General features: G+C 42.5%; 1 protein-coding gene across 1 annotated transcript; it reads right to left on the bottom strand.

The window, feature by feature from the left end:
- LOC134571359 (tapasin-related protein-like) lies at positions 1–23,555 on the bottom strand. The gene is made up of 4 exons (XM_063429561.1): positions 23,506–23,555; positions 21,785–22,111; positions 18,537–18,836; positions 1–182 (listed from the first exon to the last, which is right to left on the bottom strand). Exons 1-4 carry the CDS (start codon positions 23,552–23,554, stop codon positions 1–3), a joined length of 858 nt encoding a protein of 285 aa, XP_063285631.1. The 5' UTR covers position 23,555.
- Between the last annotated feature and the right edge of the window lie 4,208 nt (positions 23,556–27,763).

Genomic DNA, 27,763 nt, shown 5'->3' with positions numbered 1-27,763 from the left:
TCACCGTGCACGTCTAGCAGACAGAAGACAGAAGTAGAAAAGAGGTATGAACTGGTTACCTTTACTCCAGCTTTTTCTGCAGCGTGGGGTTTTGAAAAACCACGTTAGGAAAACCAGCAAAACAAGAAAAACGGATACACCGATTATCACAATTATCACAAGAATTCTGCTCCTCGTCTGACCTGTGGGTATAAAAGATGATATTTAGTATAACACAAATACATTGTATCTTGGCTTCCATTATATAGATAATACAGTTAATAGTAAAAATATCATTTATTTTCTATGTGCATAAACAATCCTGCAAAAAAATAAAAGTGTTGTCAGGAGGACAGATCGTTCTTGCACAAGTAGATTGAACTTGAGAAAACACAGACCCTAGCAGAATTAAAAGGGAACCAACCCTTCCCAGGATTTTAATGTTATATTTACTGATCCCCATATTTAGTAATAATAAACGTGTTTAAAAGGTCTGATAAATAAAATTAAACTTAGAAATTCAAGCCATTGCGCTTTATACAGGAACTGAGCACCTCCATCTTATCTCCCGGTCAGTAAATTTGATAAGCACTTCCCTCTTGGCCTGTCCGTCAACATAGAGAACATAAAATAAGAAGAAAGAGAAGTGTAGCGGTCTCCGGGTAACCCGACTAGTTACCTCCGCTATTTCTCCTCTCAGCCAGACTGGAACCATATAAGATCATAGCCCTTGTTACCCCAGTAGCCAGATGAGACATAGTTCGCTAAGACATCGTTAAGATGCGTTCAGTAGAAGCGAATCGCCACCGGGGTAAGGTTTTGACCGGCCCGCCACGAGGTGATGGCCCAAAATAGTTCCATAAGGAAAGAAGCAAGGGCTGGTCAATGTCTAGGAGCTCCCATGTGCTCCCCCTGGATATATAGCAGCGAACGTTCCCCTCATCGTTCGTATGTTTTCTGGCGAGAAGCAGGCAGCGGTCTGGTTTTCCCAGGGTTTGCAAACTCTCGAGTCTGAAAATAGTTCAAGAATCTTGACGACCATACCCCTCTGCTTTCATTCGTGCAACAAGATGGCCACACAGGGAACGGTCTATTTAATTGCTTCCTCTAGGTGTTAACAAGCCAGGAGGGTGGTCGGTGTTCGGTAGTTTTCTATAAACCTGGGAAACTCATGAATAGAACGGAACAAAAGGAAAATAGCATCAAACGTCCCAAATATATGATCGTTACAGCCGTATGTTCTGCCACAAGAAGCCATGTATCTGTTTCTCATTATTCAATGCTACATGTGCACTGACTGTGCCAGGACTGAACAGGTTTATGGTGTTAATAGCTAATTATTATTATTTTTATTTTTTTAAATTCTTTATTTTTTGTATGCAGGGGTTAACGTTTGATAATGCCACAACTGCGTATTCAATTGTGAAATAAACATAGTTTCAGTACAGACATGGCATGGGTATAACTGCACATATTTATATGATATATAGACAAGCTTATGTATGCGCTTCTATCTGTAGCACTCAGTAACGTAAAATTGCTTAGAACTCACATTGCAAGTATCCCCTATGCTCATCTATCAAACCTGCTTAGCTGTATATAGGCTACAGTATGCTAGAAACTACGCTTTAAAGGGTTAAAATACTGGTAGTATGCAACTAAAGTTCTGCTTCAATATTGAATAACATTGTATTTTAACTGCTGGGTATATAAGTAGGGTAATAACATTATATGTCTGATTGTCTGCGCTATGTATAAATTGCGTTTTAACATCAGACTACTCATGCTTTTATAGTAAAAGTAAAATTGAAAACTCGTTATTGTCAAGGCAGCAATAATAAACTAAAAAGCAAATTATAGACGATTAGCCTGGATACAGGCTCGGATCGGGTGAAGACAGTCCTCTCAGCCGATGCCCGTGGTGATCAGGCTGGGTGCAGACATGTGCAGCAGGAGTATGTGCTCACTGAGGGCTGATGTCTTCTCCAGGGCTGTGGAGCGTTTGGGGCAGCATCCTTCACTTTTTCGTCCTCGGGCCAGCTTGAAGACCAGTGACTTTGAGTCTTGAGCCTGGGGGCTCGCGGAGTCCAAGTCCTGTCCGCCACGTGGGCGGTGGAGGGTCTTGGTGCGTGATCGCCGCCTATGGCGGGTTCTTCATCGTTTATGTGGGGAACTCTGCGGGGGGGTATCTTTGAGGCCCCTGGTCTGTGCGAGTTGGGCTTGGGTTTGGCAGCGTGCCGGGTGTGTTCTGCATCCACAGGTGTGCCATCCATTCCTTGGTCAGTGCTCAGCTGGGCTCCCCTTTGAGGTAGTCGCTGTGTGCTTGCCACCCACTTTCCTATCTTGGCCCAGAATCGGGCAAACAGCTCATCCAGGCGTTGGAGCGTCCCCTCCATGGAGTACTTTATGGTGAGTGTGCTGCGTTCGTCCGCCATTTTTGGTGCCCATGGGTCTCGTGGTTGCCGGAAGCTTTAGCAGGCTCTGGCTGCCTGTTTGTATCACGCTTGCCAGGGAGGACCGGGATAACCCCCGATCGGTCCGATCACTGGTAGGCCGCAAAGCCTTGAGGTGGATTTGCCAGTGGAGGAGAGTCCTGCAAAAGGTATCCACGGAACCGCCGACATGTCAGGAACAAAGTTTGGTGTTGCTTTGCAGCCCGGTAAGTATTTGGCTCGAATATTCGTTGAGTTTAGTGTGCCAGCCACTGAAGCTCCTGCAGCACACGTCTGTACAGCTCCGTAGCCAGGCTCCGCCCCCCCCAATAGCTAATTATTTAATGTACATTTAAAAGGAAATTGAGTCTTTCATAAAAGGGCTAAAAGAACCAAAACAACTTTAGCTTAATGAAGCAGTTTTGGTGTATAGAACATGCCCCTGCAGTCTCACTGCTCAATTCTCTGACATTTAGGAGTTAAATCATGTTTTCTTCTGTTTACACAGCCCTAGCCACACCTGACATAGCCAGCATGAAAGCAAAATGGTTTAATTCTTCTATCAGATGTTAACTTACTTTAGCAGTTTTTATCTCCTGCTCCTGCAAGGTCTTTGACAGTCTTTATTCAGCAGTCAAGCAGTGTACAGTTGAATATGGACCCTAAGAACAATACTAAGTTTCTAATTTAACAATAAAAAAACTTTTACTAGTTTGCGCTGAAATCTCCCCCCAACAAACTCCCATCTTTGAGGTGAGATGGTCCCAAAATATATCTAGAGAATATGTAAAGAGTTGGTTGAAAATAGGAAAGAGGAATGGAGAGAGAAAAAAAATAGGAGGGGTAGGGGTGGTCTCTTCAATCCTGGATAAGAAAGGAGAGGTCTTAATAATCTGTCTACTTGCACGTGATATAATCTACCTATGGTAATTAATTACCTCAATAGCCCCATGTCTCCCCACCCATAATAGTGTGTTTTATTTCTTTTTTTTTTCTAACCTCAGACCTTATATTTCAGACTGGGCCCCTTAAAACAGCATTAACACCCAGCACTCCCAAGCAACCAAGTCCTGCTGAATCTTCAGAGCAGAGGTATCATCTCTGGAAGATTGCCCACCCACCCCTCCCCACACCATCCCACCCCATGGTCGACAACTTACTTATAGATAGTGCACATCAGCTGGTTTCCTTAACACACCAATCAAATCACTAAACCTCTCCTCACCTGAATTTATTTAACACACTGCATCCTTACATTGGTTTAATCACTCATTGATATTTGTGTGTTTGTATATATGATCTACATATCTATATAATACACTTTTTCTAATGTTCTCCCTTCTATTTTTCACTTTAACACTAACTTCTCTCATCACTAAAATATCCCTATCCTTTCACTCACCTGTCCCTAGCAACACCATCATTATTACTTCCACCTTACTCCCCTCCCCTCTCTATTCATCCCATGCACTCTACACATACCTTTCCAGCCTATCTCCACCAACTCCTCCCAAATCCTCTACATACATACCCTCCTACAAAACTTTCAAATCCTACTCCCACCTTCACTTCCTTTCTATCCTTCTGCTCCTAGCTGCTGGTGATGTCTCTCCTAACCCCGGCCCCCTCGCAACAAACTCAGCACATACTAACCCAAGGATCCACACTAATCTCATACCCATCTCATGTTCCTCTAAATCCTCCTTCAATACTGCCCTCTGGAACGCACGCTCTGTTTGCAATATAACTAAATCCACTGCTGTCCATGACTTCTTCATCTCTCGTTCTATAGATTTACTAGCCATAACAGAAACCTGGCTCTCCCCCTCTGACACTGCCACCCCTGCATCTTTGTCCTTCGGTGGTCTCCAACTTACCCACAACCCAAGAAACTCTGAATGTAAAGGTGGTGGTGTTGGGTTTCTCCTCTCCCCTCACTGCTCTTTTAAACCTCTTCCCACCCCCCCTTCTCTCTCTTTCCCATCATTTGAAATACACTCAATTCGCCTTTTCAAACCCTTCTCTGCTAACATTGCTGTTATTTATCGCTCCCTGGTTCCCCTCTCCTCTTCCTTGACCACTTCGCTGCCTGGCTACCCTATTTCCTCTCTTCTAACATTCCATCCCTAATTCTCGGGGACTTCAATATTCCTATAAACCCACCTCTGACCTCTGCAGCCACTAAACTACTTTCAATGACTTCCTCCCTCGGGCTATCGCAGTGGGCAGATTCTCCCACCCATGTAGCTGGCAATACCCTTGACCTAATCTTCACTTATGCATGTACAGTATCTAATATCTGCAACACTCCATATCCACTCTCTGATCACCACCTCTTATCATTTGCTCTCACATACCCCCTCACCCAAAAACCTCAGCCTAACCCCCCTCAACTCAGGAGGGACCTTAATTCTCTTGATCTCCAACAGTTGTCAGCTGACATTGATTCACAACTGCTGTCCATCCCTTCCCTCTCCTGTCCTTCACAGGCCATCTCCATATATAACTCTACTCTTACATCTGCCTTGAACACTGCAGCGCCACTCCAAACAAGCACCTCGAGGAGGACCCGCCCCCAACCATGGCATACTAAATCAACGCGCTACCTGCAAAGATGCTCCCGTTGTGCTGAACGCTCCTGGAGGAAGTCTCGTACACAATCAGACTTTCTCCATTATAGATTCATATTGTGTTCATACAGTGCAGCCCTTGCCCTTGCCAAACAATCCTATTTTTCCACTCTCATTAGTTCATGTTCCCGCAACCCCAGGCGTCTCTTTCACACCTTTAATTCTCTTCTTCGCCCTGCTGTGGCCACCCCCAAAACTAACCTTACTGCTGATAACTTCGCATGTTACTTCACTGACAAGATTGAACAGCTAAGGAAAGAATTCTCCCCTCCTTGCCTTTCTGTTTCTCAATCACACATAGATCATGCCTTTCCTACCCTTCAGACATTCTCCCCAGCTACTGACCAAGAGGTGGCTGCTCTTCTTTGCTCCTCTCGCCCCACCACTTGCCCGCTCGATCCTGTCCCATCTCACCTTATTAGATCTCTCTCCACTTGTCTCGTGCCTTCTCTAACACACATCTTCAACTGCTCGCTCTCCTCTGGCATCGTCCCTGCTGACCTTAAACATGCCACTGTAGTACCTATACTAAAAAAACCATCCCTCGACCCATCCACCCCCTCTAACTACCGTCCCATATCCCTGCTCCCTTTTTCCTCAAAGCTTCTGGAAAGACTTGTCTTTACCCGTGTGTCTCATTTCCTCAATTCCAACTCTCTCCTTGACCCTCTTCAATCTGGCTTCCGCCCTCTCCACTCTACAGAGACTGCCCTTATCAAAGTTACTAACGACCTAATCGCAGCTAAATCCAAAGGCCACTACTCCATACTAATTCTTCTTGACCTCTCAGCGGCCTTTGACACCGTTGATCATGCTCTCCTTCTTCAAACTCTTCAATCGCTTGGTCTCTGTGACTCTGTCCTCTCGTGGTTTTCCTCTTATCTCTCCCAACGCTCATTCAGTGTCTCCTTTTCTAATGATACCTCCTCCCCTTGCCCTGTCTCAGTTGGAGTTCCCCAAGGCTCCGTCCTTGGTCCCCTTCTATTTTCTCTTTATACTGCCTCTCTTGGCAAACTTATTACCTCTTTTGGATTTCACTACCACCTGTACGCTGATGACACCCAGCTATATCTCTCCTCCCCGGACCTCTCCCCTGCCGTCCTGCAACGTGTCACTGCTTGCCTTTCTTCCATCTCTGACTGGATGTCCTCCCGCTTTCTGAAACTCAATCTCTCAAAAACTGAGCTCCTTGTCTTTCCTCCTCCTAATACTGATCCTCCTCTTTCGCTCTCCCTCCAAGTTTGTGGTACCAACATCAGTCCATCCTTGCAAGCGCGCTGTCTTGGCGTCATACTTGACTCTGGTCTCACCTATGAGCCTCACATCCAGCATGTTGCCAAATCCTGTAGATTCCATCTTAAAAACATAGCCCGCATCCGCCCCTTTCTTGCACCAGATACTACCAAGGAGCTTGTCCATGCTCTAGTAATTTCCCGCATGGATTATTGTAACCCTCTCCTGATTGGTCTCCCCAATAGCCGTACTGCACCCTTACAGTCCGTAATGAATGCTGCTGCTAGATTGATTTTCCTCTCTAGTCGTTTCTCTCACACCTCACCCCTCTGCCAGTCCTTACATTGGCTTCCTGTATGCTATAGGAGTCAATTCAAGGTACTAACTCACACCTATAAAGCACTGAACAACTCTAGCCCCTCTTATATCTCCTCACAGATCCATAGGTATGTCCCTTCTCGGTCTCTCCGTTCTGCCCGTGACCACCTCCTGTCCATTGTCCGCACTCGTACGGCCAACTCGCGCTTGCAGGACTTCTCACGGGCGGCTCCCTTCCTATGGAATAGCCTGCCTACCGCCATCAGACTCTCCCCTAGTCTTGCATCTTTTAAGAAGTGCCTTAAAACCCATCTCTTTAGGAAAGCTTATGTCCTCCAAGACTAACCCCTACCTCACATACCTGTCTCTTGCCCTCTCCTAAAGGGCAGCCCACCTTATTTGATTGTAAATTCCTGTCCTAATGTGTTTTACACCCTACCTCCTATAGAATGTAAGCTCGTTTGAGCAGGGTCCTCTTCAACCTATTGTTCCTGTAAGTTTATTTGTAATTGTCCTATTTATAGTTAAATCCCCCTCTCATAATATTGTAAAGCGCTACGGAATCTGTTGGCGCTATATAAATGGCAATAATAAATAAATAAATAATGGTGTTCATGTCTGTGTGCATCGCTCTGATGTGCCCTTCAATGCCGCTGTTGTGGACTCCATCAGGTATATATCTCCTACTCTAGCCGTCCACTGATGGAGAATGGGTGCAGACTACTTCATCCACATAGTCTGATAATGGATTTTGCTGCTGTTAACAGATGCTTGAAAAGAAATGTATTATAAAGCCGTGATCACCATATGTGTATGCTGGTACCAACCTTCCCCCCTTCCCCCCTTCCTCCTCCTCCCCCCACCCCCCCCCCCCACCATGCAGCTCAGAGAGAGGTTTAAGTGTCCCTTTCTGAACACAATTGTTGCAAGTACTTTCACTGCTACTGCTGCTGGGAGCAAGCCTGCTCCAAGTTTAGGATTACGTGTCATCAGATTCAATGGGCCTTGAAACGTTAAATGCAGTGGCAACAGAATTGACAGGCACACCCCCAGGAATGCTCTAATGAAGGATGCTAAAAACAACTGGGCCAAAATATCAACTATATCTAGCCACAATTGGGCTGGCAGGCTGCCTCCTGTAACGGAGGGATCAACCACATGCCAATTCAAGACCCGGAGTAAAGAGGTCACAGGTGAACCCTGTTACACCCCTGTCTTATCTGACTGCCTCTAGAAATGGATCAAGAGTAGGAGCAAACAGGAGAGGGGACAGGGGACAGCTCTATTTACCTGGATTCTATCACTCAGTAATATTTACAGGGAGGCCACCCAGTTTTAAATATTGGGGCCAAAGCCCATATACTGCAACATAAGTGCCATATACCCCAAATCCAACCAGTCAAACATCTATCAAGCTATTAACAGTGCAGGGAATAAGAAATTCTAGAGAACAGCGTGGTAGAAAAGGGGAGTATAATCACCTTTACAATGCTCTGACAGGGGATAGCCACACCAGCACTATTGAAATCCACGACGATTATCCTGGAACTAACTTTCAATCAAGTTATAAACGTTGCCCTTTTCCACCATTGAACATAGAAAGGATACCCCAGAACACGATTTCTATTCTACTCTTCATTTGCATTGCATGCTCTAGTTGTGTCTGAAATTAAGTGGATTGATACTCATGGATCTCCCACAATGATGGCTAAAAGAGAGCTGCTACAGAGAGATCTAAAGCAACCAGCGGCAAACAGAGACCGGGTACGAGCAGAGCACGATAAAAGCAACCGATTGACACCAGCCCGGCACCTGAGCGCTGCAGGAAAACTTGCACCGGCCACGCGGCCTACAACAGAGCGAAGCCTGGAAACCGGGGGAGGCGGCCGATCTCCTGACCCGGGCCGAGCTCAGACACGAAAGCACGCTTCAGCCCTGCAACCCCCCCCTCTGGACCGGTGGGGGACATCCCGGTCCTCGCTGGGACCCATCACCCCAGCACTTCTGCCTACCCAAGCGAAGAAGCCCGCACTCACACAGAGAAGCCAGGGCCCAACAAAGATGGCGACGCTACACACGAAGAAGCACTCGCCTTCCACGCCACCCACGGACACAATAGAATTCTTCTGCAAGCTCTACACCTACCTGTGGGTAAAACTTAAAGCCAGAACGCAACCCTTCACACTGGCGGTGAAAGAGGCTGCAGCCTGGATCCGCCCGAAGACTCGCCGTCGCCTGCGGTGGAACATACCACGTGGCCCTAGCGGGACCACCCGACAGGAAAAGAGAAGAGGAGCAGGGTGGCGGAAAGCGACACAAGGCACTGTCCTCAAGCCCAAGCATGGAACCCGCCGGTGTACCCGACCCGCCCATCACCCAGCGGTCCCAGCAACATTCGCCTCGCATGCCACAACCCAGCGCGAGGGGACCGGCGGAGCTATCAGCGACCCGACTTGTGCCACATCGGGGCGAGGGTCCGACCGGCAGGGAACCTACCCACGGCCAGACGGGAGAACACCGAAGGGACGAGCGCCTCGACGTAACAGCACATCCACCACTCCGCCATGCGAGCGGGCTACCCCCGGGCGGGACCACCCAATGATGGACACATCGAAACACCCGGTGGGTATAGGCTGAACGGGGTAAGATCTCAGGCAACTGGCGCGGGACTCTGGCTCCTGCCTTTTACACCCCACGGGGCAAGGCCACCGCTGGAAATGCCACACAGCCCAAACATTCACATCATGGCATCTTGAATTGGGGACTTTGGGGCTCTCACTTATTCTCTGCCGAGATGGTGTGGGTTAAACTGAACTCGAACTACACAGCTTTGAAAACGACAGGATAACTCAGCTTGCATATCTGAGCGTTTTCTTGTTGTTTTGAGAGACCCCAGCAGTTTCTAATCTCATTTTACCTTACCTAGCTCTTGCTAAAGAAATCTGTTCCAGCCCAGTTATCATGTTAAGATACATGCCAGCAATTTTGATGTAATTTAATTTCGATATTAGCATTATGTAGACAAACAGAAATTTAAGAGGCTTATATGCCCTAAACATGTATGCATCTATCTAGGAATTAACTAGCCTTTACATATTTGGCGAATCCACACAGTTAGACACATACTCATTAGCTACAGTCAGGCCAGTGGATTCTGTTCCTAAACTGTTAATAAGCATGTTTTACACCTTACGTGTCAAGTGTACACCAGCTGAATTACAAGTTTACCTTACCTTTAATGTTATATTCACCTCATAATTTGCCTAGCCTGTACTAAAAGTTATGTTGAAGTTTGATTCATGACTCAATTAAGCAACTCACAAAACGGAATCAACTACGCTAGTTTGCCGGTATAGTTACCATTACGCTGAACACAGCATCTTAATTTTATTCCATGAGCAGAAAGTTAAGCGACGTCATTTTAGTTTATTATATAGTTTATTTTATGTTTTGAATATGCTTAAGTAATGACAACGGAAACCGCATAACAACCTTATAAAAATGTGCAAGATCAATCCTGTACCTGTATGTTTAAATGTTTTATAATGCGCTGGAGGATTGCCTTTGGGGTACCTCACAAGCGACTGTTCGAAGCTCCTGCACTACAAAAATAAAGAATTAAAAAAAAAAAAAAAAAAAAAAAAGAATAAGAAATTCTAAACTGTGCAATAAAGGTAGTATAAACATTAGAACTCAATATAGAGTTGCATAAATAAAGTGATTTAACCCCTGAATAGCAGAGAATTGAGCAGTGAGACAGCAGGGGCATGATCTATACACCAAAACTGCTCAATAAACCTAAAGTTGTTTTGGTGACTATTGTGTCCCTCAAACACAAGTTATAGCAGGGTTATTTACTAAAGTGAGAATTGCTGTAAATTCAAAGTGAATATAATGTGAATTTATAATTTTGCACCAAATTAGCCAAATTAGAGGTGTAAATGACTATAGTCATTCGAAGTATAGATCGAATTTTTCCCATTCAACTATTTTTGCCTTTAATTTGAAATTTACTATCAGGCTTATTCAGTAAAATCCAAGTTCCCCCAGTCTGAATGGGTCAAAATCATTTGCTGCTGCATGGGGCCATTTGGACTGCTAAATCTGGACACTGTTGATCGAATTCATAAAGTGTCTAGAGATTTTGCAATTCAGGCACGAACAGATGCTGCCGGACAATTGAAATGAGATCCCGAGTGATTTCAATCTGCGCCCAAAGGCCCAAACTATTTGCCCACTGACAGCACTAGCAGCCAGTGTGCAAATATAGTTAGAAACCATTGACGGTGCAGGGGTTAATTATGTAGTTGCTGACCAATGCTTGCTAGCCAGCCACTACATTAAAAAGTAAATAAATAAACAACTAAAAATCCTATGGGGGTCAATAAGACCTCCATATTACTATAATGGAGGTTGTAAACCACCATACGCCCTCACATGTCTACTAAAGATGAAAAAATAAGGACTGAGCAGCCATCATTACGCTTTCGCTACAAAAGGCTCCATGTCATAGGGATAGGGCCTGTGAAATAATGTGAGTATCGGGTCGAGGCTAATGTGGTAAACATTTATGAGGGAAGAAGGTGTCCACCCCCAGCCCTCAAAATTTATTAAGATCAGTGATTTTCCGAAAGCATCCGAACGAATGTTGCAGAATCTTCACCACACTTGGCTATATTAAATGTGCGAATTGCCAATGCAGTTAGAATTCAGTCATTTTCATCAAATTTAGTCAATTTGGACAAAATGTTTAGTTAATAACTTTGTATGAGTTCACTCTAAATTCCCGGCAATTCTTACTTTAATAATTAACCGTGATAGGTGACTTTCAATGTTTTATTCCTTTGTAAAATTTCTGCAGAAATTCCTTTAAGCTTTGGAACACAGATTCTAAACTGAGACTTTTTGTAAATTGAATGTCAACTTGCAAAAATAGCAAAATATAACGTCATGTTTGTGGAAATAAAAACTTGAACTTAACTGGAATTTCTTTCAACTTTTGAGCTGATGTTTGCAAGTCAGCTATCAATCCCACACAACTTGCTGATTAATGCAAACATTTTTTTTACTTTTCACAGCACAAGGGTCACATATGTTCAACTAATTGGGAAATACATTTAACTATTTCTGGATAAAAAAAGAAAAGAAAAAAGTTAAACAAAACCACACATTTGGTCTGTTTTTTTTTTTTTTACTTTTACTTTTACTTTAAAGGACCACTATAGTGCCAGGAAAACATACTCGTATTCATGGCACTATAGTGCCCTGAGGGTGCCCCCACCCTCAGGGTCCCACTCCCGCCGGGCTGGATGGAGAGGAAGGGGTTAAACTTACCTCTTTCTCCAGCGCTGGGCGGGGAGCTCTCCTCCTCCTCTCCTCCCTCTTCTCCTCCTCTTCGGCTGAATGCGCATGCGCGGCAAGAGCCACGCGCGCATTCAGCCAGTCCATAGGAAAGCATTATCAATGCTTTCCTATGGACGCTGGCGTCTTCTCACTATGAAAATCACAGTGAGAAGCGCGGAAGCTCCTCTAGCGGCTGTCAATGAAACACGTTAGATGCACTGTGTAGGTTAGGTTACAGTTAGTTATACTGGGTGGGTTTATATTATTAAAGGGACACTCCAGGCTCCCACACACGTTAGATGCACTGTGTAGGTTAGGTTACAGTTAGTTATACTGGGTGGGTTTATATTATTAAAGGGACACTCCAGGCTCCCACACACGTTAGATGCACTGTGTAGGTTAGGTTACATTTAGTTATACTGGGTGGGTTTATATTATTAAAGGGACAATCCAGGCTCCCACACACGTTAGATGCACTGTGTAGGTTAGGTTACTGTTATACTGGGTGGGTTTATATTATTAAAGGGACACTCCAGGCTCCCACACACGTTAGATGCACTGTGTAGGTTAGGTTACAGTTAGTTATACTGGGTGGATTTATATTATTAAAGGGACACTCCAGGCTCCCACACACGTTAGATGCACTGTGTAGGTTAGGTTACAGTTAGTTATACTGGGTGGATTTATATTATTAAAGGGACACTCCAGGCTCCCACACACGTTAGATGCACTGTGTAGGTTAGGTTACAGTTAGTTATACTGGGTGGGTTTATATTATTAAAAGGACACTCCAGGCTCCCACACACGTTAGATGCACTGTGTAGGTTAGGATACAGTTAGTTATACTGGGTGGGTTTATATTATTAAAGGGACACTCCAGGCTCCCACACACGTTAGATGCACTGTGTAGGTTAGGTTACAGTTAGTTATACTGGGTGGATTTATATTATTAAAGGGACATTCCGGGCTCCCACACACGTTAGATGCACTGTGTAGGTTAGGTTACAGTTAGTTATACTGGGTGGGTTTATATTATTAAAGGGACACTCCAGGCTCCCACAAACGTTAGATGCACTGTGTAGGTTAGGTTACAGTTAGTTATACTGGGTGGGTTTATATTATTAAAAGGACACTCCAGGCTCCCACACACGTTAGGTGCACTGTGTAGGTTAGGTTACACTTAGTTATACTGAGTGGGTTTATATTATTAAAGGGACACTCCAGGCTCCCACAGACGTTAGGTGCACTGTGTAGGTTAGGTTACACTTAGTTATACTGAGTGGGTTTATATTATTAAAGGGACACTCCAGGCTCTCACACACGTTAGATGCACTGTGTAGGTTAGATTACAGTTAGTTATACTGGGTAGGTTAATATTATTAAAGGAATACTCCAGGCTCCCACACACGTTAGGTGCACTATGTAGATTAGGTTACAGTTAGTTATACTGGGTGGGTTTATATTATTAAAGGAATACTCCAGGCTCCCACACACGTTAGGTGCACTATGTAGATTAGGTTACAGTTAGTTATACTGGGTGGGTTTATATTATTAAAGGGACACTCCAGACTCCCACACACGTTAGATGCACTGTGTAGGTTAGGTTACAGTTAGTTATACTGGGTGGGTTTATATTATTAAAGGGACACTCCAGGCTCCCACAAACGTTAGATGCACTGTGTAGGTTAGATTACAGTTAGTTATACTGGGTGGGTCTATATTATTAAAGGGACACTCCAGGCTCTCACACACACTAGGTGCACTGTGTAGGTTAGGTTACAGTTATACTGGGTGGGTTTATATTATTAAAGGGACATTCCGGGCTCCCACACACGTTAGGTGCACTGTGTAGGTTAGGTTACAGTTAGTTATACTGGGTGGGTTTATATTAATAAAGGGACACTCCAGGCTCCCACACACGTTAGATGCACTGTGTAGGTTAGGTTACAGTTAGTTATACTGGGTGGGTTTATATTATTAAAGGGACACTCCAGGCTCTCACACACGTTAGGTGCACTGTGTAGGTTAGGTTACAGTTATACTGAGTGGGTTTATATTATTAAAGGGACACTCCAGGCTCCCACACACGTTAGGTGCACTGTGTAGATTAGGTTACAGTTAGTTATACTGGGTGGGTTTATATTATTAAAGGGACACTCCAGGCTCTCACACACGTTAGGTGCACTGTGTAGGTTAGATTACAGTTAGTTATACTGGGTGGGTTTATATTATTAAAGGGACAGTCCAGGCTCCCACACACGTTAGGTGCACTGTGTAGATTAGGTTACAGTTAGTTATACTGGGTGGGTTTATATTAATAAAGGGACACTCCAGGCTCTCACACACGTTAGGTGCACTGTGTAGGTTAGGTTACAGTTGTACTGGGTGGGTTTATATTATTAAAGGGACATTCCGGGCTCCCACACACGTTAGGTGCACTGTGTAGGTTAGGTTACAGTTAGTTATACTGGGTGGGTTTATATTAATAAAGGGACACTCCAGGCTCCCACACACGTTAGATGCACTGTGTAGGTTAGGTTACAGTTAGTTATACTGGGTGGGTTTATATTATTAAAGGGACACTCCAGGCTCTCACACACGTTAGGTGCACTGTGTAGGTTAGGTTACAGTTATACTGAGTGGGTTTATATTATTAAAGGGACACTCCAAGCTCTCACACACATTAGGTGCACTGTGTAGGTTAGGTTACAGTTAGTTATACTGGGTGGGTTTATATTATTAAAGGGACACTCCAGGCTCCCACAAACGTTAGATGCACTGTGTAGGTTAGATTACAGTTAGTTATACTGGGTGGGTCTATATTATTAAAGGGACACTCCAGGCTCTCACACACATTAGGTGCACTGTGTAGGTTAGGTTACAGTTATACTGGGTGGGTTTATATTATTAAAGGGACATTCCGGGCTCCCACACACGTTAGGTGCACTGTGTAGGTTAGGTTACAGTTAGTTATATTGGGTGGGTTTATATTAATAAAGGGACACTCCAGGCTCCCACACATGTTAGATGCACTGTGTAGGTTAGGTTACAGTTAGTTATACTGGGTGGGTTTATATTATTAAAGGGACACTCCAGGCTCTCACACACGTTAGGTGCACTGTGTAGGTTAGGTTACAGTTATACTGAGTGGGTTTATATTATTAAAGGGACACTCCAGGCTCCCACACACGTTAGGTGCACTGTGTAGATTAGGTTACAGTTAGTTATACTGGGTGGGTTTATATTATTAAAGGGACACTCCAGGCTCTCACACACGTTAGGTGCACTGTGTAGGTTAGATTACAGTTAGTTATACTGGGTGGGTTTATATTATTAAAGGGACAGTCCAGGCTCCCACACACGTTAGGTGCACTGTGTAGATTAGGTTACAGTTAGTTATACTGGGTGGGTTTATATTAATAAAGGGACACTCCAGGCTCTCACACACGTTAGGTGCACTGTGTAGGTTAGGTTACAGTTGTACTGGGTGGGTTTATATTATTAAAGGGACATTCCGGGCTCCCACACACGTTAGGTGCACTGTGTAGGTTAGGTTACAGTTAGTTATACTGGGTGGGTTTATATTAATAAAGGGACACTCCAGGCTCCCACACACGTTAGATGCACTGTGTAGGTTAGGTTACAGTTAGTTATACTGGGTGGGTTTATATTATTAAAGGGACACTCCAGGCTCTCACACACGTTAGGTGCACTGTGTAGGTTAGGTTACAGTTATACTGAGTGGGTTTATATTATTAAAGGGACACTCCAAGCTCTCACACACATTAGGTGCACTGTGTAGGTTAGGTTACAGTTAATTATACTGGGTGGGTTTATATTATTAAAGGGACACTCCAGGCTCCCACACACGTTAGGTGCACTGTGTAGATTAGGTTACAGTTAGTTATACTGGGTGGGTTTATATTATTAAAGGGACACTCAAGGCTCCCACACATGTTAGGTGCACTGTGTAGGTTAGGTTACAGTTAGTTATACTGGGTGGGTTTATATTATTAAAGGGACACTCCAGGCTCCCACACACGTTAGATGCACTGTGCAGATTAGGTTACAGTTAGTTATATTCAGTGGGTTTATATTATTAAAGGGACACTCCAGGCTCCCACACACGTTAGATGCACTGTGTAGGTTAGGTTACAGTCAGTTATACTGGGTGGGTTTATTTTATGAAAGGGACACTCCAGGCTCCCACATACGTTAGGTGCACTGTGTAGATTAGGTTACAGTTAGTTATACTGGGTGGGTTTATATTAATAAAGGGACACTCCAGGCTCCCACACACGTTAGATGCACTGTGTAGATTAGGTTACAGTCAGTTATACTGGGTGGGTTTATTTTATGAAAGGGACACTCCAGGCTCCCACACACGTTAGATGCACTGTGTAGGTTAGGTTACAGTTAGTTATACTGGGTGGGTTTATATTATTAAAGGGACACTCCAGGCTCCCACAAACGTTAGATGCACTGTGTAGGTTAGATTACAGTTAGTTATACTGGGTGGGTCTATATTATTAAAGGGACACTCCAGGCTCTCACACACATTAGGTGCACTGTGTAGGTTAGGTTACAGTTATACTGAGTGGGTTTATATTATTAAAGGGACACTCCAGGCTCTCACACACATTAGGTGCACTGTGTAGGTTAGGTTACAGTTAGTTATACTGGGTGGGTTTATATTAATAAAGGGACACTCCAGGCTCTCACACACGTTAGGTGCACTGTGTAGGTTAGGTTACAGTTGTACTGGGTGGGTTTATATTATTAAAGGGACATTCCGGGCTCCCACACACGTTAGGTGCACTGTGTAGGTTAGGTTACAGTTAGTTATACTGGGTGGGTTTATATTAATAAAGGGACACTCCAGGCTCCCACACACGTTAGATGCACTGTGTAGGTTAGGTTACAGTTAGTTATACTGGGTGGGTTTATATTATTAAAGGGACACTCCAGGCTCTCACACACGTTAGGTGCACTGTGTAGGTTAGGTTACAGTTATACTGAGTGGGTTTATATTATTAAAGGGACACTCCAGGCTCTCACACACATTAGGTGCACTGTGTAGGTTAGGTTACAGTTAGTTATACTGGGTGGGTTTATATTATTAAAGGGACACTCCAGGCTCCCACACACGTTAGGTGCACTGTGTAGGTTAGGTTACAGTTAGTTATACTGGGTGGGTTTATATTATTAAAGTGACACTCCAGGCTCCCACACACGTTAGATGCACTGTGTAGGTTAGGTTACAGTTATACTGGGTGGGTTTATATTATTAAAGGGACACTCCAGGCTCCCACACACGTTAGGTGCACTGTGTAGGTTAGGTTACAGTTAGTTATACTGGGTGGGTTTATATTATTAAAGTGACACTCCAGGCTCCCACACACGTTAGATGCACTGTGTAGGTTAGGTTACAGTTATGCTGGGTGGGTTTATATTATTAAAGTGACACTCCAGGCTCCCACACACGTTAGGTGCACTGTGTAGGTTAGGTTACAGTTATACTGGGTGGGTTTATATTATTAAAGGGACACTCCAGGCTCTCACACACATTAGGTGCACTGGGTAGGTTAGGATACAGTTAGTTATACTGGGTGGGTTTATATTATTAAAGGGACACTCCAGGCTCCCACACACGTTAGGTGCACTGTGTAGGTTAGGTTACAGTTAGTTATACTGGGTGGGTTTATATTATTAAAGTGACACTCCAGGCTCCCACACACGTTAGATGCACTGTGTAGGTTAGGTTACAGTTATACTGGGTGGGTTTATATTATTAAAGGGACACTCCAGGCTCCCACACACGTTAGGTGCACTGTGTAGGTTAGGTTACAGTTAGTTATACTGGGTGGGTTTATATTATTAAAGTGACACTCCAGGCTCCCACACACGTTAGATGCACTGTGTAGGTTAGGTTACAGTTATGCTGGGTGGGTTTATATTATTAAAGTGACACTCCAGGCTCCCACACACGTTAGGTGCACTGTGTAGGTTAGGTTACAGTTATACTGGGTGGGTTTATATTATTAAAGGGACACTCCAGGCTCTCACACACATTAGGTGCACTGGGTAGGTTAGGTTACAGTTAGTTATACTATTCCCCATCTGTCTGTCAATCTAATTTTTTATTAATCTACGTATTACTGTACTAGTTCAAGTTTAATAGCGTCTAATACAATTTTTTTTGTTTGTTTTTAATCTCAGAACTGTGTTTCTTCTTGTTAGATTAATTTATTGCCCATTTGCTTCAATATTCCTAAAAGAAGACAACATTTACTGTTAAGTTTTGGAGCCAAGCATTGTTGGTCAGCTGGAGGCCCGCTGATCGGACTCAGCAAGCCCTCTAACCTATGCATTTCACACCTATATAATAATAATTGTTAAAAATAAAATATAGACATTTGTCCCTCAGCATCAAGATTGTGCAAGGTTTGTACAATATATAATTTATTTGCAAACAATAAATAAGCTAAGAGAAATCTATAAACTTATGTCGTATGTATATTAAGTAGATACAGTTTCATTTGACATGTCCTGCACTAAAGGGGTAATATGTTAACATTGACCAATTCATGTGGATCTTTACCTTCATAGAGAAGTTGGAAGTTCTCCTCAAGAGGTTCTCGAAGAGCTTCATGTTGGACTCTACAGGAGAAGGTCTGGTTCTTGTAATTGTGATCTGGCATTATTGTCACCGAGCTATTCACACTGTAAGTGCCATCGTCATTTCTCTGTTTTTTACTGAAGATTGAATCCACGAGAACCTCTCCATCTCTAAACCAAGTAATGTCAATATCTGGAGGATGGAAACCAATGACTGAACACAGCAGAGTTTTCTTCTCAAACTTATGGACACGTTTACTAGGAATCTGGATCATCGGAGGAACTGAAGGTAAGATAATTAATAAATGAATCAGTTCAAATATGTATATGTATTGACGTGATTAAGAAATCTTTATTTGCCAATTTAACAAATTATACTGTATCAATATTGACTCGAGGACTGCTATAATTTCAGCATGGTTCATGATGAAATTACAGACTGCATGAATACGCATTTAACTGGGGCATGCAGCATTTTTATCACAAAAAACTGTAATTGATTGATTTACCAATCCCTTATTAATAGTTGATGAGCGCATTCCATTGGAAATCACCACCAACCTGCAACAATGTGGCATGTTTTCAATATAGCAAAGCTTACTACTGCCCTCCATGATATGGAATCTGGCAAACCTGGCCACCCTGGGTAGACCTCTCTGTGGATCCCACCTCTCCAGTCTTCACTCACACAGAGCATTTTCTGAATCGGGAGAAAACCTAGGGAGCCCTGGGAATTCCTGAGCCCCCAACCCCCCATGTCATCTAAATCCACATTTTCCCCCCATAACCTATTTTATCCATTCTCATTCTTCTTTCATTATTCTATCTGCACCTATACAGATACACCACTTCCTTGTTTCTTTCACATATAGCTTATTGCTACTTCTGCACGTGGAAGATGCTCTATTTCTCAAGTATTATGTTCAAAGTTAATACTTTCCAAATAAATTGCAATTGCACAAAATACATATGGCCCCCCCTCCCCCCCTCCCCCCCTCCCCCCCCCCCCCTCCCCCTTAATGCACTTTACACAACATATAAAACCACAACTGTCCCCACACAAATGCAATGTTTCTGGGTGAGGCATTAAGGTAAATATGAGAAGAACACAGGGGTTTATTCACTAAACATTTAATCGCAGTAAATTGAACATCCATTTTACAAACAATCAGGCAATACAGCAGTCCTGGAATAAACCTCCTCTCTACTCTCAACTAAAAATCACTGATATTAAACATTATTATCCTGTTAATAACAGCTGACCATTAAAATATAGACATGGAAATTGTATGGGTTTCAGTTATGCAGCAGATATCAGACAACCAATAATAAACATAAACAACTAAATCATATTGCAATGCTTCTCAGGCATCTCAGACCCCCTAAATTAGCATAACAAAAAAGTGGTTCTCCACTAGTGATAATGCAGAGTCTGGCATAGCAACCCTACCCCAAAAACAAACAAACAAGAGTATCAATGTGGTTTAGCATGTACCTCTTATTTTATTTTATCTCATGATTGGTAGGTTAAAGAAAAATGAAACGCCTGCCAGGATCTGGGTGATGTACAAACATGGCAGGCTAGAGGACCATTAAGCCCCTATAATTGCCAACATGTTAAAGAACCCACTTACAGAAGGATTATGAGCAGGGCCGAATATCACATTAGGCAGAGTAGGCACCTATCCACTAGGGGATGTCTGTTTTCAACACTTATAATGTGCCTTTTTGAGCTGAAATAGGTTGGTTGGGAGAGATAACTACCAGAGCCTTGGTCAGTGTCCTCTGTAGCCCAGTCAGCTTAATATCAGGGCTGCAGGAACAGTTATAGAGGGTGTAAACCTCAGTGCTGTCTCAGCCTCCAGTGTCTGTGTGTGAGGCTGGACAGGAAGTGGAAGGTACCACTTCCCATCTGTCACTTACAGCCTCTAACAGAGGAAATGCCTTGCATGAGGAGCAGGACAAGCTTGAAGTGACACACAGTGTATAACAGCTCTTGCAGGTCTAATATCATCGATCATAGGAAATTGACTGGTTTACAAAAGAGTACTTTGCATTAACCTTTCAAACTCCAGCATGAAAAGCCTAAACCTGAAAATAAACCCCTTATCTAAATCCAATGATCAACTCCTAAACACCTCATGTACCCAATACTAAATTTAACCCAACTCTAACCCTAAACTCAATAATCCTAGAACACCCCTGTACCTACATGATAAATTTAACCTCACTCTAATCTTAAATAGCCCTTAAGCTACAACTTTACCCCTCTCAAGCTGTTAATAATTTTATCACTAAACACCCTATGTAATCTAACTTTGACATTAACCCCTCTCTAGCCTTATACTCCCCTTTACCACAACCAATTCTAACATTATCTTTAACCCTGCATCCATTTATACTCTGCATATACTCACAGATTCAAACACAATACATTACAAGTAGGAATATGCGTATACATATATTTATACATATGCAGTAGTCAAAAATTAATGTTTTAGATGATTTTTAAGCCTGCCATGTCTAGTTAATAAATTACGTTTAATTACTTATATAAGTTTTTTGGGATGGGGAGCAGGGGTGCATTAAAATGTTGTGCCTACAGGAATGATGTCTCCGAGCTCTTTGACCCCAAAACACTCATTCACTTTATTAACTGAGGACCAGTAGATGACCACTTCCCAGTCCTAAATTTAAGATCCACGTCATCTCATAATTAAATTGTCTCTTTTAGACTTGGTGTGAAAAACATACAGTATATACAACTTTTACTCACACTCTCTTTAATTATTATTATTGCGGAGTGGATTGATTTTCCATGTGAACATTTAAAAATAAATTTTTATTAACAGTACCCAACACTGTCACCCAACATAGGAATGGATCTGAGACGCATTAGGCTTTGTTTTCCCACCCCCCGCCCCCCTTCCTCCCCCTGGTGCAGTCTCTGATGCTCTTCTACCTGGACAGCAGGAGTAATGTGGTAATCATCTGCCAATTTTTCTTGTTAATAGACTTCTTTTGATTTAGTCTATAGCTATTGTCATTAAATCCCTCAAATGATAATTTTCTGCCCTGGGAATTAGGCTCCATAAAGGTCAATTGGCTGCACTACAAGGGTCACAATGCAACTTTTGCCACAATGCCACTATTGTGCCCATTGAAATATTATTTGTTGTATACCCAGCCGATCACAATGTATCATGATGTAAGAGATGGTAAAATTCTTACCTAGGATATCCAGATTGACAACCTCATCTTTACTATCCGGGCTGTAAATCACAAAGCATTTATACATTCCTCCGTCTTTGATGGTCACGTTGGACAATGAAATGGATGCAATTCCATTTCTCGCATCTTGTTCATTGAATGACACTCTTGGTTGGTGATATAAATCTTTACTATCATATCTTAGAATTTGGTTCTCCTGATACTTCCATAATATGGCAAGAAATTTGAGATCCACTGGAGGTCTAGTCACAGAGAAGTTGCAATGGAGAAGAACATCAGATCCAAGCAGTGCTTTTTGTGGTGAATGGACAAACAACTTCAGCCCACCTGAAACAAGACATTAAATATAAACAAAAAAAGTAAATGTGATGTAAAGATATAATGTGATATTTTATAGATAATGTATTTACTGCCATCAGAATATTCACAAACTCCTTTCTGTACTCTCTCTTTCTTTTTCTCACTCAAGAATAAGAAAGTAGCATGCGGACTGTGCTATTTTTTGTGATTTACTGTCTTTACTTTATAAACTCACGAGAAACTGCACCAGCCAATAATCAGCTAATTAGACAGAAATAAAATGAATGAGTGAGGCCCAGTTTCTTAACTTACCAATACCTAGGCTACAAAAGGAAAATAATACTGACAAAGACAAAACAAGAGTTCATCACAAAGTGTATGTTGGACCTCACATCCCAATTCCTTTTATCCACCAACCATTCCCTGCCCCTCAACGTTCTTCATCTGTTATATAATGATTACAAAGACCTAGTCCATCTTCCGGCTCACTTTCCCCCAGGATTTGCAAAGTTGAAGTCCTAGGCTAATCAGGAAGATCTATTGATCTCCCTGACGTCTCACAGAGGGCCCCTCACGGCCAAATCTGGAGCTCAATGCCCAAAAAGGGTCCACTGCTGGCTGTTTATGATGCCTAATGAGTAATCTGCCTAATGACACCTATGTCTGTTACAAGTATCTGAAATCCTTTACTGGAAATATTATATTAAGTGCTGTTATGTAAAGCTTCCTTATTATCACAGTGGCAGCAGTGGCCAGCAACCTCTTGGGGACTTGGGGTGCTGGGAAGACACCCTGTGTTTATGTAGCTCTAGCAGTTATGGAGCGTGACGTGTCCCTTTAAATTTCGCAAGCTTACACATCACCTCACTGTTTGATAAATAAGCCACAAATCAGACCCTTATAATGAAGGCTCTAAAAAACAAATACACAGAATATCTCTCGTTTTTATCCACATCCAGAGCTGATCACACAAAGACAAGGCAAAAAAGTGCTTATTTGGTAAATAAAAGTCTCTCAACTATAGTCACTGTATAGCTATTTAGGGACATGTCTTGCAATTTGGCTTCCAACTGAATGCAGTTTAAAGTTTGTTAAACAAACCCCAATGTTGAAGCTTTTGCCCTAAAGGAATGTGTCAGCCATTAAACAGTAAATAGTTGCTGCTCTCAGAACATTTTCTTTCCTGGTTACATGAAAACCAAAGGCACTGTACAGCCTCCCACCACCCAGGAGCCGAGAGGATTAAAGTATGAGTTAAGTGGAGGGAATCATATTGAAACCAACAGAATGTACAGGGACATATCATTGCTGAGAGCCCAGGTTGTACTTTTCCCCACTTTTTAGATCCTGACATTATGAACCTCCTCCCCTCACTCAGTATTCTCTGCTTAGAAACTGATAGAAACCCAGTTGGACCTTACCCGTTAGGTGCAGCAGAGCGAGGAGCAGTATCCTCAGATATAATGCCATGTGTACTGACTGCTTGCACTTTACTCCGATATAACTTTGTAGCTTGTCACAGTCACATGATGAGGAAATGTAACTCAGGAATTCCCAGCCATGCTCTATTACCAATATCTATTGTATGCAGGATCAGTGTTTCAGTTATTCAGTAACTATATCCGAAATGTGGAGTTTTTTTTTCTAATTTTGCCTAATAGTTACCTTTCAAATTTCAATTTGCTCCAATTCTGAGTTTAGTGAATAACCCAGAGTGACATATCTCTCTCTAACTCCAGTATAGAGCTCTGCTAACCTGTTTGAATGGGATTTACTGTTAAACCAGATATATCTGGGGTCATATAGTCATTTTATTTTTAAATACACAGTGAGATTTACTAACAGTGAGCCTAGTCAGTAAAGTCAGTCTGTCTGACATATCGCAGCTCCAAACAGCATTCTCACAGCCTGATAAATCAGCATCAATCTGCAGCTATCGAATTCATCCAGGGGGTATTCACCAGCTCAAACAGGGCGCACCATAACTACATGCATTTTGGGGGACATTGTTATACTTTTAATGGTGATTACAGCGATTTATTCTGCGGTGATTTTACAAATTGTAGTCCTTTGTAACCAGTCTGTATAACACTAGCAGCAATAGTATCCCTGGTGGGTGATAAGGCAGCAGTGATATTTACTATCAAATTGATTTTGCGATATGAGCCATAAGGAACAGTGTGTCCTTTCATTTTTAACCATATGACATGTGTGACATGTCATGATTCCCTTTTATTCCAGAAGTTTGGTCCTTAAGGGGTTAAAGGAACACAAGTTTGATGATCTCAGCCAATGAGAAGGGACTCCAGGGAGGAGACCAGCACTGCTAGGGAGCAAATGTAACAAAATAACACTTTTATTTTTTAAACCCTGGCAGTGCTGACCCGTTACCTAAACGGTGACTAGGGCTCTAAAGCGTTAGGAATACATATTTGTAATCCTGAAACTAAACTGTTGCTTTAAGATAATTTGCCCTTTCAACATTAGTCGACATTGTCATATATAGTTAGTGAGTTTAGCAATGTGAAGGCAGACCATAGATAGGCGATAAGTGGAAGTCTTTTATTGAATGCTCAGTACGAAGTAGAACTTTCTTTTTTAAAATATAACTTTTCTTTGAGGACTAAGCATTCACTGTTTTATAAGCATTTACGCAAAAGTCCTTTTTGTTTCCGTTTTGTTTGCAGAAAAGTAATGTTTTTCCCTCCCACTGCAGTATAATGACTTTGTTTATTTTTCTGATTATCATTCTAGTGATTATTATTTTAATTCACATAAATAAAGTTGTCTTTTCATTATTTTAAGGGACACTATAGTCACCCAAACAACTTTAGCTTAATGAAGCAGTTTGTGTGTGCAGATTATACCTCTACAGTCTCACTGCTCAATAATCTGCCATTTAAGAGTTAAATTATTTTTGTTTCTGTTTATGCAGCCATAGCCACACCTCCCCTGTCTGTGTTTCATTTTCAATCAGATGTTAAAGGGAAACAATAGTGTTAGGAATACAAACTACAGTATGCCCCCCCACCTTCTTTTGTCACCTTCCTGATTTCAGCACCAATGTCCCTTGGCATTGGGTCAGGCTACGCCGACATGGATGACCCAATGTGCATGCACAGCAAGCTCTGCAATTGTATTAGGACTTCCGCATGAGAAAGCATTGAATCAATACCTTCCTATGGACTTTCAGCTTACGCTGGATGTCCTCACACAAAGTGTGAGGACGTCCAGCTTCATTTAGTGGACCAAAAGTCAACAAAGGACCCGAAAGTGCCTCTAGTGACTTACTGGTAGATAGCCGCAAGAGGTAAGGTAATTATTGCAGTTTCTCAATAACTGCAATAATTACAATTGTAGGGGACAGGGGCACTGCACCCAGATCAGTTCAATGAGCTGAAGAGGTTAGGGTGCCTATAGTGTCCCTTTAACTTACTTTAAAAGTATTAATCTCCTGCTTTGTAAACTGAACTTTACTAATATAAAGTAGGCTCCTGGAAGGTCTAGCAAGCTATAACAGAGCAGGAGATAAGAAATTAGGAAGTTAAAAATTATTTGCAATAAAGGAAGTGTAAACATTAGATGACTCTTTACAGGAAGTGTTTACGAATGCAGTGTAAGTCACATGCAGGGAGGTACTAGTTCTATATAAACAAAGTGATTTAAGTCCTAAATGGCAGAGGATTGATGTCAGGATCAACTAAATGCCCAACACGCAAAACTTAAGTAACAAATAAATAAACAACGAAACCCTAAAACCTTTTACTGGACCTGAAAATGGGCAGCTTTAACTTTAATAAAGAATAGTACAGGACAGGCTGAAGTCAGGGAAACAGTTTATGCAAATGCATAGACAAGCCAGGGTCAAGGGATACAGAAGTCAGAATAGGCAAAAAAAGCAAGCCAATGTCAAAATTACACAGGAATCAATACTTTAAACGCACTCTTGGATAAACAAAATGGAAACCACAAAGGGCACTAAGAAAGTTTCAAATTATCTTTAAATAACCTATAAACTACTCAATTTGGGTACTACAGGTCATGTGGTGATCAGAAACGTGCGTGAATAATGTCACACGCATGCCCCTGACCATCACAGCCACGTGGACATAGCAGCCTTACACAGCTCTAACTTGATTGGGATTGGGAGGAAGGTAAGTAGGAGGTGGTGTTCCCATAGCCATGTCAGAATGCACGGTGAGGAGATGCACCTGCCTGGTCCAAGACTGCTCTTGTGTGGAAGCGGGACCGGCGGGTGCAGTGATAGTACCCTCTCCCTGAAAACCACCCACCCGGTGGGAAGGACCTGGCCTAAGCCCGGATAAACCTAGACAGCATGCATGTCAGATGCAGGAATCCAGGAACGTTCCTCAGCAGTGTACCAGATATTGCAATACCCCTCAAGAAATCCTAGAATCAACTATAGGGGAAGGCTGAGCATTTCATTTAGTGAAACGATTGCACACTAAAGGCTTGAGCAAAGGTACATGAAGCACATTAGGGATACACAAGTCAGGAGGGAGTACCAAGGCATAAAAAAACAGGGCTAACTTTCCAAGATATCACATATGCACCAGTGAAACTAGAAGCTTACTTCATAGTTTGTACTTTCAGTCTAATATTACGAGTCAAAAGTCAGACCCTGTCTCCAACCTGATTACTAGGTGCCATAGTCGGCATGAAAATTATGACAAGAGGAAGCCAAAGTCAATGCTCGTTGAACCTGTTCCATCTTTTCTTTAGATCATTAAGATGGTGATCAAGAACAGGTAACCCATAGCATTAAACTGGGATGAAAGTACATAGGCATGTCTACCAGAGGTAATGAAGAATGGACTGTGCCGTGAAAAGTCGTGTGCGAATTCAGCACATGTGAGAAGATCTTACCAATTTTATTAAATATGAAAAATAAAACAATGTAAGAAGGCTTCGAGACTGGTTAGACCTCTTCGCTACCCCATTAGTTTGGGGATGATAAGACAAGGAAAATTACCATGAGATTCCATGTTCAGAACAGAACTTTCTCCAGAATCTAGATACAAACTGTGTTTCCCTGTCAGGCACAATTTCTTGAGTAAGTCCATGTAGTCTGTAGATCTTTTATGACAATTTGTGCTAGCTCGGCTGATGTAGGTAGTTTTTTACGGAGTGGAATCACATGGATCATTTAGAAAAATGATCTAACACAGTTAAAATGGTGGTATGTCCCTTAGACGATGATAAATACGTTGAAGTCCATAGCAAAATTAGACCAGCTTATTTCTGTAGCAGGAAGTGGTTGTAAAAGACCACAAGGAAATTGATGTGGGGTTTTAGTCATGGCACAAGTGGTACAAGCCTTAACATAGTCTAACAAATCAGAATTTAGGGAAGGCCACCAGAATTGTCTGGAAACAGAGGACATTGCTTTCTGAATCCAAGGAAGGCCAGTGAATTTAGCATCATGACTTAAAGTGAGTACGGAGGATCTACGTATGAAACCTCTATCAAGAGGGTCTTGGATGTACTCCTCCATGAATCTAATTTCACTACCTGACCTCTGGGTGGCATGGTTCCAGCGGAGAGGTCTATAGAACAGTCATACGGCCTGTGTGGTGGCAATGTCTCAGCATTGGTTTTATTGCTGAGACTTACTTGCTTTAACTGAAAATTGGCTCACTCCTTCTGACACAACTACCC

The sequence above is a fragment of the Pelobates fuscus genome, chromosome 8, assembly GCF_036172605.1.
Source record: "Pelobates fuscus isolate aPelFus1 chromosome 8, aPelFus1.pri, whole genome shotgun sequence".
NCBI classification, from domain to species: Eukaryota; Metazoa; Chordata; class Amphibia; order Anura; family Pelobatidae; genus Pelobates; species Pelobates fuscus.
Note: the sequence above shows the minus strand (reverse complement) of the source record. Positions and strands in the feature narration are given on the sequence as shown.

Bases quoted from the DNA above. Each gene is read 5' to 3' on its own strand.
- LOC134571359 (XM_063429561.1), bottom strand. From the start codon at position 23,554: ATGGCATTATATCTGAGGATACTGCTCCTCGCTCTGCTGCACCTAACG. The intron at 22,112-23,505 runs GTAAGGTCCAAC...GTCTTGTTTCAG, and splicing joins CGCTCTGCTGCACCTAACGG to GTGGGCTGAAGTTGTTTGTC. The intron at 183-18,536 runs GTAAAGATCCAC...TTATACCCACAG, and splicing joins CTTCCAACTTCTCTATGAAG to GTCAGACGAGGAGCAGAATT.